Raw genomic sequence first — 18,620 nt, 5'->3', positions numbered from 1 at the left:
GAACTCCTCGCCATAATGCTTGCCCTATCTGAATGGCGACATTATCTCATCGGGGCAGCCCAAACCTTCGAAATCTGGACAGATCATCAAAACCTGCAGTACTTCTGACATCCACAAAAACTCAATCGCAGGCAAGCCAGATGGGTAACAGAGCTATCGCAGTATGAGTATACATTGCATCACAAGCCTGGAGCAGCAAATAAGAAGGCCGACCTACTCAGCCAAAGGGCCGACTATGATCAAGGAGAAAATGACAACAAGGAAGTCGTCTTACTCTGACCAGAACACTTTCATGCCATGATCATGCCCATAGAAGGAGAGATGCATAAACACATCAAAAGCACCACTCGGGATCCACATAAATGAGATCAAAGAATTGCTCCATCACTTAATCATGAACGAGGACTAAAGAAAGAAGGGGGATTGATCCGGTATGACGAACGAATCTACGTTCCGAGAGACGAAAGACTACATAGTGATATCATTGCAATATGCCACAATCATGCGACCACTGGACATCCTGGGATCGCTAAGACCAAGGAATTGGTCTTGAGGAAATATTGGTGGCCCAAAATGGACTATGATATCATCCGATATGTCGAAGGTTGCGAAACTTGTCAATGAGGCAAAACTTCAACACAACCCAAAGTGGCACCGCTCCACCCAAATGAGGTCCCTTCATCACCATAGACCCACATCTCAGTAGACATGATAACTGGACTACCCAAAAGTGATGGCTATGACGCAATCATCGTCATTGTTGATCACTTCTCGAAAGCGATCATTCTGATTGCCTGTTCAATAGAGTTAATATCTGAAGGATGGGCAAAAATACTGTGTGACGAGGTCTATGCAAAGTATGGCATGCCTCAGGTAGTACTTTCAGACAGGGGACCACAATTCGTCTCCAAATTCTTAGATGATTTATACTGACTGCTGAACATCAAGAGGAATGCTTCGACAGCATACCATCCCCAGACAGATGGCCAAACAGAACAGGTCAACCAAGAAATTGAAAAGTACTTAAGACTTTTCATCAGCTATCAACAGGATGATTGGACAGAATGGCTCGCTTTAGCAGCATTCCAACACAATAACAGAGTCTATTCAGCAACAGGAAAAACACCATTCTTTATCAATTATGGGAGGAACCCACCAGTTGTGCAAACCAAATGAATTCACACAACAACACTGGCTTCAACGGATTTTGCAACAACAATGGCAAAAATCCACGAAGAAACCAAGACCACTCTGGAAAAAGCCACAAAGACAATGAAGAAACAATATGACAGGTACTGATGAGAAGCACACGAATATTCAACCAATGACAAAGTATGGTTGGATACAACAAATCTACACCTTCCAAGACCAAAACAAAAATTAGCAGACAAACAGACAGGCCCATTCAAGATACTAGCTAAAATCAGCAAATCAGCATATAAGTTGCAGCTCCCAGCAACTTGAAAAATCCATAATGTTCTTAACGAAACATTATTGACACCATATGTCATGCCAGCCTTTCCAAACCAAGAACGACCACCACCTCCTCCTCCAGAACTAATCGACAACGAAGAACACTATGAAATTGACAAAGTCCTAAACCACAAACTCAGAAAGGTTAAAGCATGAGACGGAGGCATGAAAACAACTGTTGACTATCTAGTCAGCTGGAAGGGCTATGGACCAGAATCAAACCAGTGGGTCAACAAAAAATATATGGATGCCGAGGAAGCAATCCATGACTACAAACAATGTATCAATAGGGTCAACAACAGGGTGGTCATGTTCAACATTATCCCTGAGGAAATACGTTGACCTACCATCAGCAGAAGACATGCACAAGAGGACAATAAAGATGACCCTGTAGAGACATACAGCAAAGAGCAAGAATCAGTCAAAGTCTTTATGAACCTGCTACCCGATGGATGGGTCCAGCAGATCGGCCATCTCCTTCTACAGGGGGGGGGAGTACCTGCCTAAACTTAACCATTGGGACAATGGTCTTAAGGAGGGGGTAATGTTATGATTTTTCCATTTTCTTTTTGTTTTTCTCTCCTTTTTCCAGACTGACCCCTATTCTCACTTAGTCAGGGTGCCTAGGCCAGCGCTTAGGACCGTGGGAAGCTTAAATCAGCAACCCGATCCGTTTCTGCTAGCACACGCTGCTGTGCACTGTGAAGGGAGAGACAATACTCCTTTTGTCAATAAATTGCAGTGCAGCAGTAACAGCACAACAGCTTTTGTGGAGCACCTGGCAACAGCAGGGGTAACAGCCTCATAGCAGACAATAACTATTAAAGAACATTTATTTATAGCACGATACAGAACAGTATTTAAGTAGACAGCTTTCACTGTGGTAGCTCAGCATTAAGCTAAAGTTTATTCTTCACCATCTTATCTCAAGCTATCTGTATAACGCCTTGACAACACAACACTGGTCACACACAAGTGGACTCTGACAGTATAACCCGAAGTGCGAGGTTCTGTCAGTTTATCACATGTCACTAGTCACGTGAAATTTGGGCTTAACAGCCTGACCTTCTTCAGAAGCTCCACCCCTTCAGAGGTGCATCAGATGACATCAATCAATTTCTCATCAACTGTGAACAATAGTTTAAGGTATATACCACTTACCTTGGAGTTGACATCTACAAGGTCACCTTCACTGCCTTCTACCTTGAAGACAAGGCCAAGACATGGTGGATACTTATCTCCTCCTCTTTCTATTCCACCATCAGACTGAATCTCATGCTGCCTTGCTGACCATCAGATTCATTGATTTCCCATGTGCAGGTAGTGTCTCCTCCCGGATCCAAGATCCAAGATCCAACCCGGGCTTCGTTCGACTTGTTGCCTTTTGTCTATCCACCTTTCACTGTTTGTAAAGCCATCACCTGCGTTGAAGGGCTCTCTGTTCAAATCGTGGCATATAAGATTGTAGTACATTTGTACTTGGTTGTACTTGGATGCTGGCGCTAAGCACAAGTTATCTGCCAAGGTCTCCGCGCTCCTTGTTAGTCGCAAATACTGGCATGTTTCTGCCGAAAACCTAATCAAGTTGCCGTCTGGATCCTTGTACTAATGCAGTAAAAGCATTGTGCCGACAGTATGCCGAGTCAGCCTTCTCAGCTTCCCTTCTACGACACCCTGCGTCCTTCCCTTTCCAGTCAAGCAACACTTCCCTGTGAATAAACTGAAACAATATCTGGCGATTTCAAGTCCGAAATTGCGGTCTGGGCACTTCCGATTTTTGTTCCCTAACGCGAACATCATATATCATTATAGTCTCACGGCTATTGATACTGATATCACCGAACACTGGATGGTCGCTTACGATACCGCCCTTTCTGCTCCACTCAACACCGATGCCTTCCGTCCATGCTGCAGGGGATGGAGAGGGCGAAAACCCAGGGATTCCGCCCATGAATGCCCAAGGGACACCTGATGACTCTGAGCACGTTCTCCAGCCTCGAACGACGGCTAATTCCCCTCGGCGACAGAAAAAGGCAGCTCGCAATGTATTTGGGGTGCAGCAACGTGAATTCAAGGTCGGAGGTGCGTTACCCTGTTCTTTTTATTTGCTGCATATCTCACTGAGAGTAAAGGGAATGACGCGTCCGACTATGAACAAAAATTTCCGGAAGATAAACAGTACGAGGAACTGGGTCCGCTTGCTAGAGTATGGCGGACATACCTTGAAGAGTGTGCTGCATTTGACACAGAGATGTTGGATGAATGGAGGGATGGACTAGATGTTTTCCTGGTTTTCGTGAGTGCAAATACTGTAATTCGAATTTTCCTTTGTTGACGACTGAATGAAAGGCTGGTCTCTTCTCCGCCGTAGTCACTACCTTCGTTGCTCAGACATCGCAGAGCCTTCAAGTCGACTATGGTCAAGTCACGGCGACACTTGTGTACGAGCTCATCGACGTCCAGCGCGCGGCGGCCAATGGCTCCTCCGTGAATGACGTTCCCCGTTCAGACCTTACTCCGTTTTCGACATTTAGTCCCACGGCGTCTGATGTGTTAGTCAACGGACTGTGGTTTACCAGCCTCTCATTCAGTTTGACAACCGCACTATTTGCTGTCCTGACAAAACAATGGATTCACCAGTATGTCACCGTTCCGTCGGGGACACCACAGGACAAGTGCCGTGTACGTCAATTCCGGTACATGGGGCTCCAGCAGTGGAGTGTGGGTCTCATTATTGGGTTGTTACCTGTTCTCTTGAGTGCGTCAGTTGGAGTGTTTTTTCTGGGTCTGGTTATTTTTTTAGTCCCACTGAAAGTGTCGATTGCATATATCGTCGGGATCATCGCCTCTGTGTCCTTCGCTGCGTATTTCATCACGAATTTCCTTCCGATTTGGTACGCTTCATGCCCGTACAAGACGCCATTGTCGCATTATGCGTTCCTTCTCTATGCCTACCTCGCTTACCTCATATCCCCGGTCTCTCACGAGTCACCATCGTCGGAGCCTCAGGCCATCCATTCGCTGCGAGACGTTGAGCTTGTAGCTGTAGAGTCCTGTGCAGATGACATCGATGTACATGCATTGGCCTGGTTGTTCGGCATGTCGTCCAACCCTAGTGTACAGAGCATTGTTGTGCAATCAACCAGTGCTTTACCGCTGAGATCAGTGGAGTCTCTAAAACAATACGTGAAGGGAATTTTGGTCATATGCAATACCCTCATTGAACGCATGCTGGATCATCCTCAAGAAAGTGTGCTCGATCGCCTTGTTCGCACAAGTCTCCGTTTTGACATCGACGCATTCGACTGGTGGTCCGTAGACCGAAAAAAGGAAAAGGATCAATTTTCTCCAGGGGTCTATGCGGAGCTTTTGTGTATCCGGAGCCAGTATGGTACTTCAAGTCCTGAAGAGGTCGCGGAACTGGTGAAAAATCAATTGACTTTTTCCGGACATGAACATCTGCATCTGCAGCCTATTGTATGGGCCTATTTGCTCCAGAGATTACCACCCTTTGATGTACATGATGGTCTTCTTCAAATTTTCTTCCATGCAATTCCCTCATCCTACTGGCATGCGAACTACATCCTGCCTCCTCTTTTCCTGGCAAGGGACGAACTGAAGATTTGTTTGACTGGCGACTCCAGAGATCATGACGTGGTTGATCTTCCAACAGCTGTTGAAACGTATCTGTATCCCTACATTGCCGATGTCATATTGCGCCGTTTCGGGGCTGTGAAGGACAGTGTTTTCCATTCTGATCCCGCCGACGAATTTCCCGCACCTCAGGATCCTCGACTATACGCACTTTTGACGATAGCCGGCTCTCCTTCTACGCAAACGGTGTCCATTGCCGATCCTTACATTGATACTTTTTTTGGAACGGTTATTCGAGACATTGGAGTGTATATGGGTGTTGGTTCATCCCGACTATATGATGATCCAGGGTACGACAAGATGCCTTCTTTCAGACTAGATTGCAATCGCTACGCAGTTCTGAAGCTGCTGTATACATTGGTGTTATCTAAGGACTTCAGTGGCAGCACTTCGATGCGAAGTGAAGATCAGAGTATCTTGTTGGTGATTTTTCTTCGCGTACTCAAATCGACGTTTCCTCGACCTCGATTTCTTCCTGACTCGGAGGACTGGTACACCCCATACATGGCTTCTAACTTTGTCCGAATCGCGTTCCAGGATAATCCATGGATAACTCGATCTGGACCCACATACCTCTCTCACTTTAAACCGGCAGCAGAACTTGCTACTTTTTTCTTCCAGTTTCCCCCCATCATAAAGGAGGTCTTTTCTCATGTCGTTTCACGGCGCCTTCTTGACCAGATATCGGCCAACCGACATAACGCTTATCTGGAACTCTCAGATGCTCTGCCGATAATCTTTGATGCCTTTATCACCGGGCTGGCATCAAACTCTGGGATCTCCCAAATGTCCATTGACTACCTATTTGAATCCGACAACCTCTTCAGGGCTTGTACAGCACTTGTTTCATGCGACAAAGCTGACAGCCTCCGTCGTCTCGCCCTTCTTCGTCCAGCAAATGATCCCGCTTGGCCCGAGTGCCTGCAGAAGCTCGACACCGTTTCTGAGCGTTTTGAATGGCCGAGTTTCATGGAGAAGCATGCTCGTACTATCGCAGACTTCAGGGAATTCGTTGAAGGAGGTTGTGTGGGAGACTTTGGGGGTGGGTATCCACCGGGACGAGCTCCGGATAAAGAGAAGCATCTGATGGGTTTACGGCTGATGATGAAGTCGCCACAAAAGCATTGGCATCGGCTGCGGCGGCCTCGCAGTAGTGGGGTGACAGCGGAGGGAACGATGCATAATGGTAGCAAGTGTGAATAGATTGTCTTCCTAGATAATGTATGTATTGATGTCTTTCGTACGCATTTCGGAGTATCCGTATTACATAGTGTGTATTTATGAAAACATGTCGTGGTTGAATCCACCGCAAACTTTGTGAACGACTGATTAATAGTGAATTCGATGTCAGATCAAACCTTGGTTGAGCATTTGATAGTAAAACTTGGTGCTGAAATAAATCTACTGACCTTTATTTGCTACTCGACGTGTTGTTACACTTGTAAGGCTGCAGCTATTCCTCAAGGAAGATATTGGAACGGGACCGGCGGCCCGGTGAAGTTTGGCACCTTGCTTGGCTATGGCGCTTTGAATCCTACTACTCAGACTGTCAGTTTGATTCCGACACCACTACAGACTGAGGGCATCCAGGGACAAGAGCTGCTTTGAGGGTCAAGACTCGACCTGCCGTGCTTGGATATTTTGCATGCGTCGGCTTGAACTAACTTTCAATGTCTACTGTTGCTAGTTGATGATACCACAGGTGCCAGGAATGACTTTCGCTGTTGACGCCAACCGGACTGCTGTCGCTCAATGTTCAAAACGCTGAACGTTGAACCACACGTGCATCGGCCGAGCTGTCGCATTAAGCCGACGGCAAAAGTCGCCAAGCCTCAGAACTGCCAGAACTTCGGAGGGTCAGCAACAACTACGAAAGTTTCAGCACGCTATTCAGAGCCTTTTCTTTCCATTGGTAGGCACAATAATACGTACGGCGCGTCGTTGAACTTTGTATTGGGATCAATGCATTTCCAGTAGAATGCACACCATCAATTAGTAGTGCACTACATAAGAAGATCACCACTGACAAATCAGAATCCCTCCGGCCGTATAAAAACGCGATCGTCCCCGAATAACATATCCAATCTCTCATGGAGACCCCCATCTCTCCTCATGTCGACCGCAGCGAACTCCAGACACAGCCTTGGGGCAGCAAATGGAGGTCGTCATACTGGTTTGTGACATTTGTGGTTTGGCTAGGTACGTTTTACTTTATCCTCAATATTGGGACCTGACCTATAGTAAATCAGGTGTTGCCACAGATCTAGTTGTATATTCAATGGTCATTCCCGTCGTGCCTTTCCAGCTTGAGAAGCTTGGTTACAAGGACGTGGCCTCCCTGACTGGCTGGCTACTTTTCGCATATGTATGATTAATTAGCCTCACTCAATTGTCTGCTCGATTGACCGGTCATAGTCTGGAGGCCTTGCGATAGGTAACGTTGTATTCCAGAAATAGCTCTGTTACTAAATTTGGTTTACAGCTACTATTCCCGTCGCGGTATGGTCTGAAAAATACGATGCACGGAAGCTTCCTCTTGTCGCAGGGGTGTTCATACTCATAGGCTCGCAAATCATGTTCATGGAGGCTCCAGCGTACTGGGTTATGTGTCTTGCGCGAGCTCTTCAAGGTATAGGATCTACCATGGTATGGGTTGTTGGGTTGGCATTATTGTGAGTTATGAGCCAAGGTCGCGTTGCTATAACTCATATATTACCTCGTAGATGTGATGAAGCTCCGCCAGAACTTGTCGGAAGTGGATAATCCTAATTTTCCCTCCCTCTCAAACTTGAATCTAATGCTTGGCCTAGGACAACTTGGTATCGCAATGTCGGGTCTTTCTCTTGGGTACGCATCGTAAGACTCCTTTCCTCGAACCAGATCATAGCTTCCTTCCAGTGCGCTTGTCGGGCCTCCTGTAGGCGGCGGGCTATACACACGCTTCGGTTTCCGTGGACCCTTCATCTTTGGCATCATAGTTGCCATTTTGGACCTGGCCTTCCGGTTCCTTATCATCGAAAGTACGAGTGCCAGCAAGCTCCGAACCAGCACCGAGAAGCCTGACAATGAGATCGCACTGGAGACCAACGTTAACAGCCTGAGGGACATTGGAGATGCCATCGACGTGCAGAACAAGAAGGTTTCGTTCGTGCAGATCCTCCGCCTGTTGTTCCGTGCGCACCGTGCGCTCGCCGCGGCGTTCCTCACTTTAGTGTACGGGTGCGTCGCATTTTCTTCACCTATTCCGTTTGGGAGCGTAAATTTCACTCTCTTTCCATAGCATCGTCTACGGTACCCAAGAACCAGTTATTTCCAGTCACTTGAACAGCGTCTGGGGCCTGAACTCCGCAGACGTTGGTCTCGTCCTTTTGACCTCTGTCATTCCGACTCTTTTCGGTGAGCAAGTCTCACCGATTTCTTGCACCCGACGGTTCTAATTTGAATGGAAGCGTCACCTCTCTCGGGTTGGTTCTCAGACCATCAAGGCCCATCCGTGGTCATCTTGATTGCTCTGATCCTCGCCGTGCCGTGGTACGTTGTAATCATCGTAGATGGCCACCTTGCGCTGTTTATCACAGCTTATGCATGTGCTTGTGAGTGACCCGAGACTATTACCGCATTTCTTCTAATGTTCTCAGATTTCTTTGCATCTGGGGTCCTGTCCCCGCTGACCGCTGAGCTTGCGTCTGTCGCTCGCAGTATAGATGGCATTGGGTGTACGCAAACGAGGGCCTCTGCTGTCCGTGACTAACCTCGTTTATGTAGATGCTTACGTGTACGGAGCTTTTAATTTGGCGTATGGGATCGGCACAACAGGTGCGGTGTTTGCTTCGATCCACCCTTCCCTTCCAAGCTCATCTCCTCCTCTAGTTGGACCCGTTGTGGGCGGTCAGGTTTGTTCGTGGTTCTTTAGAGTGGGATCGGTTTGCTGAGAATCCGCCATTCCTAGATGTACGACCATATTACCAGAGGATGGCTGGCAATCTGTTTGTTGGCGGTTGGGTTACTTGGGCTTTCGGTGGTTGTAACGTTCGTCTACGTTGGGGAAAAGCCTGTCGCGCAAAGCTTTATCCGCCGTATTAGATTACTGTAGACTAATCCCGAAAACTCAATATAGCGGAGACGAGTCTCCCCCATCCCCACTCAAAGGCCATCATTGTATATTGACAAGCGACTGCGAACTTCAGTGAATGTCCACGTATTTCGGCCGCGCTGTAATTCTCTTCGCAGGTAAGCAAATCCACAATAACACGATTCCAATTCCAGAAAGAATTGCATAACCTTGGTGAACCGTACGGCAATGACTGTTGCACAAGATATACACAACAAGGTATGAAGAGGTTAGATAATAAGATACAGAAGATAATAGATGCCTGAAGCTGTATGTCTTGATACACGTCGGGGATTATTTTGAGGAGAGTTGTCTAACTAGTGGTCACTGGCGACGATGGGGGAACGAACAAGACATCTTCCCCTTGGACAAGCAGAGAATTTACTTCCATGTGCGACTTAGAGGGGGACTAGATCAGTGATATTGAAAGCCATGTAAGTTTGGTTGAAATCCTTTGACATCTGCAGAATCAGTTTGGGAACGTGGTACGCCAACGCTTCGAGAAGGCGGCGTTGGTAGGACTGGACCGTGAGTCCGTCATTAAAGTAGATCCACATATCGATCAGGACGGGAAGAGTGTATGCGATAGTCCGGCAGAACATGGGCTCAGTAATGCTGGCGGAGACTAAAGGTTCCTGGATAGCGAGGAACTTCATCCAATTTAACAATAAAATAAAAGTGTAACCCCCGGACGTAGGACTATAAGCAAATGATGGTCTATTATCTTTCTTTGGATGGTGGGATCGCTAGGCATTTGCATGGTCGTGCGTCATTTTACATCGAGAGAAGCCGATTGCACGTCGCGGCCGCGACTCGCGTACTTTGCGCAATCCTCGCGACGGGTACACGTGAACGTGACATGAAGACAATTTGTCCCAATTTGTCCAATTTTAAAATAATTTGTCTAAATTGAAATTCTTCGGGTCCATCCCTTACCACTCGCTGCACGCGCCTCTTCTAATGAGTCCCATCCCCATATTCAGCGCCAGCCTCTCCATGGATGCCAGGACCCTCGTACATTGTCGACTTTACTGTGCTATCTGTCTCATTTTTTGCCGACACCTCTCTTTGGGCATTGGTTTCCGGGGTACGTCTCGGAGCCGACGAAAGTATCTTCCTGACTGACTGCCAGACAGACGAATTCACTCCAGTGGTAATGACAAGCTCGATGCTTTTGGCTAATTCAAGGCCGATACATACTCCTTGGGATAACTAGGATACAACCAAACTTTAGTTAATAGGTATGAAGCGATCAGAGATGCTTATTTGGGCGGCCATTAACAGCACTAGTACAACGCTCAGTGAAACATCAAAGGTTGCATGGTACGGGGCCAGCTTGATGGCCCACCACACGACAAGATCAATCACAAAGGCTATTTTACAACGTGCGCGAATCAGTTGAGTCCACGCCGCCGGAAGAAAAGGATTCACAATGATTGCACGGCGGAAAATTGGAGACGAAAGCCGGAAAATGTATATTCCAGATACAAAGAAAGCACACGGGAGACATTGAAAATTGTATACTTTTCCAATAACATTCGAGTGGGGATGCAATCAATTGGACAATGAGCGCCTGGAAGGTGTTTAATACATCTAGAGGTCACAATGAGTGGATAGTCATAGAATTCAGTGAAATAATGTTCACAAGTCACGACGTACAAACAAGAGGCTACAAAACATTATCGAAGAGCCATGAAGATCAATTCGACGAATTTAGCGCAGGCATATAACAGGAAAAAGTACAAGATCGTTGGTTTTGAGTACTGAATTAGTCATTATTAGCTACGGAATGGAGCGGCTTACATATCCCTAGCCCCATAACCATCCATCTTCTCGGCCCAAAATCCCAAATGTCGCTGGAGTCTCATCAAGCTCTGGGAGCAATAAGTACCCCTGACTACAAGCGAGGAGGGAGAGGACCTACCACCCTTTCATATTTATAGACTTCTTCCTTGAGACGAGCTAGAGACACTCTTTCTCTCACAGTAAAGTATTAATGTAGTTCACAGCGCAGGTTCGGTCGCGACGGTTACACGTGATCGTGCCATATCGAGATTTTGTCGGAGTTCAAAATTAAATGGTCGCAGCAAGCGCCTCTTCTCATGAGTCCTCCCCCCAGATTCCTCATCGCCAGCCTCTCCCTGGATTCCAGTGCCTTCGTATATCTCGACCTTACAGTGCTATCCATTTTATTCCTCGCAGGCACCTCTCTTCACGCATAGGTTTCGGGTTACGGTCTACTTTTCTCTTTTGACGCATATAACCAACTTTTTCTAGCCAGAATACATCTGGACTCGCGGTGACAACCACATCATCTCGACATTGGACGTTGTACGCATCAAGGATACCGATATTCACGATCTCTCCTTCTTCAAAAGGCCTTGCATTCAGACCATCGTGAAGAGGAAAAAATGCTGGTTCCAGGTCCACTACGCCACGGATGTGCATGTGTCTTCAAAGTATCTTGTATTTCCTCCAAGGACAGAGGGATTCTTCTATTACCACCAACACGACTCTTTGTCAGGGGAGGTGCGGTTTAGTCTTGCGAACGCGTGCGACACCGGTACGGGCATGGACCTTCTGCTGCTTAATGGCTTGCCATGGTCACTTCCACTGTGGCGTATTGCCTCTGCTCCCAAGTATGAGATTCTGTTGCAAAAGCTCATCGAGGATGGTTTAGTGAGCTCTGAGCTGGTAGAGAGGTGCAGGTGGATGTTTCCCCTGGCGTGGGCACGCGGGAGGAGGAGAGCGACGGTGCTGACGAGATGGGACGACGTGTTCGCCGTTCCTCTTGATGTGAAATGTATGAAATTATGCATAGCCGGGGAGAAGGCGAAGAAAGAGATCTTACTAACGGAGAGTATTTTGGGCAGCTGTGCGGGGAAGTCGACGGGTGTTTATCTCCATTTCCTTTGTCGATTAGCTGCTAACCTTATGGCCAGGCTGTGTGCATGCCTGGATCGAGCATGACCCAGTCCACGAAGTAGACATGGTAAATGTGTTCAAGGTGCAAAATGTGGCAGGGCAGGTTCCTCTATCTCTGAGCCACCGTGTGCGTGCCACGTTGAAGTCGCTGACCGTCTTTTCGAGAACGTGAGTGTAAGCTTTGTGCATGGTCTGCCTGATCTGATCCGTGGCATTGACAGGTATCCATATGAAGTATCCATATGAACTGTAATGTAACAACCTTGTGATCTATGATAGTAAGGAGTCTCTGTTACTGTACTCAAAATTGTGAGTCTCTTACGAGTCTGGTTTCGCGCAACATTGTCTAAGTTGATGGTCTAAGGTATCTTTATGAATGTGTCAATGCGGGCTCCAAATTTCCCGATCTCAGCACTAAAATGGGCGTATACATCAACTCAATAACATTGTATACCCGCTCAGACGTCAGAGAAAACGGATGCAATCAAATCTCAATGGCTTCGAGGCTCTCTGCTGCTGAATAGATAATGTATGAGGGCGATAGCCATCGTGATATGATGCCGTACACGAACTCATCAGTACCTTCGTACTGGCCAATACTTGGGTCGTCCGCGTCGCTCATGCAATACACTAGCCTCCAATGCCAGCACTCCGGCATCACCGTTCTCCCAGCACCTCTCGAAGGATCACTCCAAGCAACCAGTTCAAGCCTAAACACGTTCCCCAAGGCTGGCCCAGCTGCTTTCATGACCTCTTAATCGAGGATCAGCTGGACACGGACGAAGTCTATGACATCCCTTCCGATGTGGGCGCTCAGATTAGCACTCCATCAGCTCGGTGTCCCTTCTACACATCTCCGAGTTCCTTATCCGTCTCCATGTCCAGGTATATGCCTGTTACTGGCCACCGCTCAAACATCAGATGATGACGCGATGACGCGCTGCGAGTGTTAGGCCGGAGGGACCATTTCAGTCCCTCCTTTAGTTTCTGAGGGTGTGGGCGCAACCGCAAGTTTGCTTGTCCCATGTCTTTCCTTTGCGGTTCGTAGGCTGTAATGATATGCCTGCATCAAAGGACCAGTGCCTTCCTGGTCCCTTGGGCCCCGTGAGACCCTGATGTTTTGTCCTGGTCGTCGACGGTGCCATCGACATCAAGCGTGCGATGATGCGAGTCTTTTAGTGCGTGTACAACCTTCTTGGTTCGACCGTCCAGGTTTTTCACAGCTCCGCAGACAAATAAAACCACCATCAGATTAAGGAATCTGCATTTGCTTCGTATTCTAAATCCTAGGTCCCCGTCGACGGTCCAACACTCCGAGCCCCTCGCCTGCCTTCGCACCTTTTTAAGTCCCACTCCAGTTGAATTCTCGGAACAGTCCGAATGCGAATTCGTTTTTTCCATGCATGACGAATACCAATTTCATTCGAGCCGTCGGCATTCCCTTCGGCCCTCTCATTACCGGAATAGATGAATATCTACGCGTCCGGCATGTGGGGAAGAATTGGTATTAGGACAGATTGCACCCTATGATTCCAGATCCCGAGTCGTCATTGTGCGATTTTATGCATTGGTAACAGGGTTCGACAAAAATTTCGCATCGGTGGGTCCCGTCCTGAAGTACGATTTTGGCTGAATCGTGATCTGGCTTTGTAGGGTATAATCTAGGGACCTTTAGTTATTGACATGGACGGCCCGGCGGCCTAAGGATGATTTGCATCGATCAACCGTGCTAACTCCGCAATGTGTGTATGTACCTTCAATGTATGAATTGCATGTGAAGTACATCCCTGACATTACCAGAATTTTAGGAACGAGGTACAGACATGGCACCAACTCTCTGGCTCGCCTCCCTTCCCCTCTTCTTCTGCAATTCACTAACTCTGCAGCCGTAGATCGAATCAAGTGCCAGGGAGGGTTTGTGTGCGCATCCTGTTGGCAAGCTCAGGTGTATGTCCTCCTTGTGATACGTCTGACAGGTCAATGGAACTCTAGTGAGTCAAGCGGACTACGAAGGAGTCGCGACGCAGCATCATGCTCTAGTCACGCTGCCGCGATTCTTTAAAACGACTGTATGTCCTCCCCGATGGAAATTTCCACCGAATCGGATCCACAATACTTACGAGCTTGTCCACTCATAGTGTACTGTGTAGATCCCTGACGTATCAATGAGTCCATGGCCCCGAGGACGCAGAAGTTCGGAATCTTCTGTTTTAACCACTGGTGGGCGTCGACTCGGGAATGATGGAGTCGGCCCTTGATCGGCCTATAGCCGACTTCGTTGTACCATGAATCACGAGGGGTACCACTCTCGATGGAACTTCGACGGCTCCTGTGTAATGGGAGTGATTGTCATATTTTCCATATTTTGCACGTACCTCTTTCCGAATCACCGATAATTGGATTAACGTTATGAACTATAGTGCATAGACTTCTAGCCTGTGCAAGTACCGTCAAAGTTTGAGTTATAGGTCTCTGATGTCTTTCCGGAAATCCTTCCTTGTATAGCCTTGGAAAAGGCATCCTCAATGGCGGGGACGACGATGTTGACTCTGGCATATGCTGGTAAGTAGTACATTCTTTACTTGTGACGGATCTGCGACGAGCTAGGCCCCAGGTCCGATAAGCTAGACAGATATCCGCACGACTCTCCTCTATTGGCGGAAAGAGAATGAATTTTTCGTCAACTCGATTATCCCGTCAAATTTGGTGAGTTTGACAAACTGTTTTTTTTTGACTAGGATCACAAATCTGTCATTATATCAGGAAGGAAGAGTCATCATCGGAAAATTCGCGGTAAGGGTATTGCCGATGGCACCGAGGCCCGCCTCTACCACCGCCCTTCCACTCCCGAAAAGGAATGGACACCGACCTGTTTCATCAATGAACAATGGCGCCACGCGCCAGCTAATACATCTCTACTCCCGGGACATTCATGGTCCCTTGAACGTTTCATGCAAACTTTTGCCTGAAAAATCACTTGGTGACCCAGGTCGGAGAATCATTTGCGATCAACGTTGCGATGAATCAATGCTTACATACATCACCATGAAGCTCAAGGAGCGGATAGCTTGTCTCAATCTCCCGAAAATCCTTTCCTATTCAGTAGCCATCGTTTCTCCTTCCCTTCTGCTCCCGCGAACGCTTTACAAGTCTCCACTTCTTCTAGCCACATGTAACACGCCTACTACGCTTTCCCTCCCTTCTGCTCCCGATGGTGCCAACGTGATAAATATCATTCCTAATCCAAACAAATGAATGTAGGCCGGCTAGTTCGGTATTCCAACTCACCTCCGGCGCATGCGCGTGTTCCACGATCAGTTGGTAATGGTTTCCTTGGTAGTCGGCGTCACGGTCATCTGGCCATGGCCCGAGTAGTCTCAGTCTGTTTTAGGCTAAGAGAATCGAGACGATATGTGGGCTTGGGAAAGAGTAATAAATGCAGTTTGCCTCCTATATGGACACTGCCATTCAGATGAAGGTCCACTTAAATACCTCAGTTGGTTGGTTAGTTACTTGTTCGGGGGGATCGAGGCCAAACTGTATCGCGTTGTCGATGTAAGGGTTGTGCCATCCGTATGAGATTCCGCCAGCGAGCAGATGGAAGTAGGAGAGAGATAGAGTGGGAATCCACTTGGGGCTGACAGATGGAGGTTAGTCCGAACATCATGGATTTTGGGAGCGCCCGGATGGATCAATTCAGTTGGGACCGGCCCAACTTGGGTGGGCAATCTTAATCTGGGGGCGCTCCGCTGAGTCGGTGTGTATTGTGTGATCCTTTCTAATTTTTTTTTCTTACGAGCGTTGCTGTCCCTGCAAAGAACTGAAGTGAAGAAGGGATTCTCTAACGACGACCGGCAGAGTGGATCAGGATCATGCATCATGATCAGGCATTACCCCATCCGGGAGGCCGAATCCAGGCACGCGCGGATAACCGTTTGTGAAAAAAAGGCCGTTATGGTGAACTGCCTCCCGTGATTGATTTCGAGCAGAAGGGCTCAATATCAATAAGATGAAAGGCGCCGTATTCGTTTCTGAATCTTGAGTAGCCCTCTTCCCCCTTCCTTTGTCTTCCTTTCCCTTGATGGCTGTCGCTCCTACTCCTCCTGCTGTGATTACGACGTCGTCGGTGATACCGTGCGAGGGGGACGACCCTTTAACATTGGCCTTGGCACCTCCGCCTGATGAGACGGCAGAACAGAGAGAACAGAGAGAGGCAGCAGAGGCAGAAGCGCAACGACGGAGGTGAGTGACACATGCTCCAGAGGGGAATGTACTGAGACTTTGGATTGTAGCGATGATATTGACGAGCAGCTTCAGAAAGAACGGGAGCTCGAGAAGCGGAAAAAGAGGCCGGTCAAGCTACTGCTACTAGGTCCGTCCGCTATCCTATCCGTACTTGTAATTTCCTTATTCTTTGGGCTACAGGGCAAAGCGAGAGCGGCAAGACAGCCACACTCAAAAGTATTTGGCCACCTTCGCCACAAGTTCCGAACCTCACCTCCTTCCCACAGATTTCCAATTGACCTACGCTCGCCGAGAATGGACCGAGGAACGCCTGCTCTGGAAATCTGTCATCTTCTTCAACCTGGTCCGGAATGTCAATGACATCCTCGACATCCTCGCTCAGGAAATGACCCGGTCTGCCGTTACCCACGCTGACAACAACAGTGACGATTCCTCAGCCGACGAGTCCCCCACTGTGCCGCTAAAGTTCAAGGAGACCCACCGCCTGCTCAAACTCCGCCTCGGGCCCCTGCGCCGAATCCAGACGGACCTCGAGCGGAGACTGGGAAACGCGGCCATTGAACTCAAGACGACGGATGTGATGACTGCTGCGCCATTCAATAAGCCCGCTATCAATGAGTTTTCGATAAACGCGAGAAATGGGTGGAAGACGGCGTTTGACAAGCTCAAGGCGATGCGGCGCCCGGAGATGGACGCTCTGCAGCAGATGAAGGATGACGAGGATGAGATCGCAGATGTCGTTGCAGGGTGCAGAGAAGATATGAAGGCCATTTGGGAGGACCCGGTGATCCGAGAGATGCTTGCCAGGAGGAGGGATAGGATCGAGGATTCTCCTGGATTGTGCGTCTGCTCACTTCATTCCGCCCTTGTCCTTTGCAATGAACATCCTCTAGCTTCCTGCACGACGCCGAACGTATTGCCGTCCGGAATTACCAACCTACCGACGACGATATCATCCGTGCAAGATTGCGGACATTGGGCGTGCAGGAGTATAGATTCATCTTTGATCATGGTGCGTTCTCTTCGGTTTGGAAACGTAGATCTGTCGGTAACGTTAATCTTACTCAGGTCGGACCGTTGGGCAAGAGTGGCGCTTATATGATGTGGGTGGAACTCGGAGCAGCGTAAGAGCTTCTCTTCTTCGTCGACGTCCCAGGGTAACCTTCTGCATATCAGCGAGCAGCGTGGCAACCATACTTTGATGATGGTGAGATATGCCATCTCTCTTATGCTACGAACAGATCCTGATGTCCTCGTTTGTAGTGAACGCGATCATCTTCCTTGCGTGAGTAGCAATCTTATGAACTTGGCCACATGCTGATTGGCGTTTCATTTTCGTGTCGATCAAGTCCAAGTAAGTGGCACTGTCTTTTTGTGGATCAACCGTCGTTGACAGATTGTTGCAGTATCCTGCTTCGATGAGAAGCTAGCAGAAGGTTAGTGAAACCTTCCCTAATCGCGTGGCGCTGAATCATCTTTCCCCCCAGATCGTCGGGTAAACCGGCTTGAAGACAGCTACATGCTTTGGAAATCCGTCTGCGCCTGCAAACTCCTTTCGCAAACACAGGTATAATCTCTTCTCCATTCCCAAACAACTTGACCCAACTCCGACCGTCCCCTCCCCAGATAATCCTTTTCCTCAATAAATGCGACCTCCTCCAAGCCAAACTAGCACGAGATGTCAAGATCAGAGATTTCGTACCGAGTTATGGGGATCGCGGCAACAATCTGACCACAGCTAGCAAATGTCAGTCGTCGTCAATGTGGTTTTTGATGAACAAGTGACTTATGCACATCAAATGTTTAAAAAAGACTTCCAACAGCACTTCCGAGAGATCTTGAGGCAGAACTCGCCCGTGCAAAGACCGTTCTATGTGCATATGACTTCTGTGATTGATACACGGTCGACGGCGGCTACTCTGGGAGCTGGTGCGTCGTTCGAATTCTTTCTTTTTTTGGTCACCAGTAACGAGGTCTGATCTCCGTCCTAGTTGAGGAAACCATCCTTCGCAATCACCTCCGTCGTGCCGATCTTATGTGAACAATGATTGGTGATTATGTGAATTTTTCTCCTCGTCTCGGGGACACCTTCCTTTTTTTTCCTTGTATTATATTCGGTTGGCAATAAGTTATCCTACTGAGCATGTTATAAGTTCGATGGTTCCTTCTACGTATCCCCTCCACTTATTAGACGTTTGTAGTTCTATTTAGG

At 48.1% G+C, this 18,620-nt stretch overlaps 6 protein-coding genes across 6 annotated transcripts; 5 read left to right on the top strand and 1 right to left on the bottom strand.

Moving 5' to 3' along the window:
- Positions 1-3,135: 3,135 nt before the first annotated feature.
- Positions 3,136-4,279, top strand: BT62DRAFT_953765 (uncharacterized protein; the record flags this gene model as incomplete). The annotated part of the gene is made up of 4 exons (XM_043188278.1): positions 3,136-3,555; positions 3,606-3,769; positions 3,823-4,194; positions 4,241-4,279. The coding sequence occupies exons 1-4, from the start codon at positions 3,366-3,368 to the stop codon at positions 4,274-4,276; spliced, it is 762 nt and encodes a 253-aa protein (XP_043036814.1). The 5' UTR covers positions 3,136-3,365.
- BT62DRAFT_996127 (uncharacterized protein) lies at positions 4,277-6,330 on the top strand (the record flags this gene model as incomplete). The annotated part of the gene is made up of 1 exon (XM_043190567.1): positions 4,277-6,330. The coding sequence occupies exon 1, from the start codon at positions 4,573-4,575 to the stop codon at positions 6,328-6,330; it is 1,758 nt and encodes a 585-aa protein (XP_043036813.1). The 5' UTR covers positions 4,277-4,572.
- Positions 6,331-7,217: 887 nt separating this feature from the next.
- Positions 7,218-9,220, top strand: BT62DRAFT_903604 (MFS general substrate transporter; the record flags this gene model as incomplete). The annotated part of the gene is made up of 13 exons (XM_043183533.1): positions 7,218-7,326; positions 7,377-7,492; positions 7,543-7,561; positions 7,610-7,799; positions 7,851-7,882; positions 7,938-7,983; positions 8,026-8,346; positions 8,408-8,523; positions 8,577-8,720; positions 8,766-8,843; positions 8,893-8,943; positions 8,998-9,020; positions 9,077-9,220. The coding sequence occupies 13 exons, from the start codon at positions 7,218-7,220 to the stop codon at positions 9,218-9,220; spliced, it is 1,389 nt and encodes a 462-aa protein (XP_043036812.1).
- Positions 9,221-9,636: 416 nt separating this feature from the next.
- Positions 9,637-10,099, bottom strand: BT62DRAFT_1009522 (uncharacterized protein; the record flags this gene model as incomplete). Its single annotated transcript, XM_043177563.1, has 2 exons — positions 9,637-9,937; positions 10,017-10,099. The coding sequence occupies 2 exons, from the start codon at positions 10,097-10,099 to the stop codon at positions 9,637-9,639; spliced, it is 384 nt and encodes a 127-aa protein (XP_043036811.1).
- A 3,643-nt stretch (positions 10,100-13,742) lies between these two features.
- Positions 13,743-14,334, top strand: BT62DRAFT_340311 (uncharacterized protein). The gene is made up of 5 exons (XM_043180561.1): positions 13,743-13,763; positions 13,817-13,909; positions 13,972-13,978; positions 14,056-14,232; positions 14,302-14,334. Exons 2-4 carry the CDS (start codon positions 13,904-13,906, stop codon positions 14,223-14,225), a joined length of 183 nt encoding a protein of 60 aa, XP_043036810.1. The 5' UTR covers positions 13,743-13,763; positions 13,817-13,903; the 3' UTR covers positions 14,226-14,232; positions 14,302-14,334.
- A 1,769-nt stretch (positions 14,335-16,103) lies between these two features.
- On the top strand, positions 16,104-18,538 carry BT62DRAFT_935248 (guanine nucleotide binding protein, alpha subunit). Its single transcript, XM_043186896.1, has 10 exons — positions 16,104-16,405; positions 16,456-16,535; positions 16,675-17,248; positions 17,302-17,420; positions 17,477-17,532; positions 17,585-17,615; positions 17,896-17,975; positions 18,035-18,155; positions 18,221-18,337; positions 18,400-18,538. Exons 1-10 carry the CDS (start codon positions 16,245-16,247, stop codon positions 18,447-18,449), a joined length of 1,389 nt encoding a protein of 462 aa, XP_043036809.1. The 5' UTR covers positions 16,104-16,244; the 3' UTR covers positions 18,450-18,538.
- Positions 18,539-18,620: the final 82 nt, after the last annotated feature.

Source organism: Guyanagaster necrorhizus, assembly GCF_019112545.1.
Source record: "Guyanagaster necrorhizus MCA 3950 unplaced genomic scaffold BT62scaffold_24, whole genome shotgun sequence".
NCBI lineage: Eukaryota > Fungi > Basidiomycota > Agaricomycetes > Agaricales > Physalacriaceae > Guyanagaster > Guyanagaster necrorhizus.
This window is presented reverse-complemented; position numbering and strand designations above follow the sequence as displayed.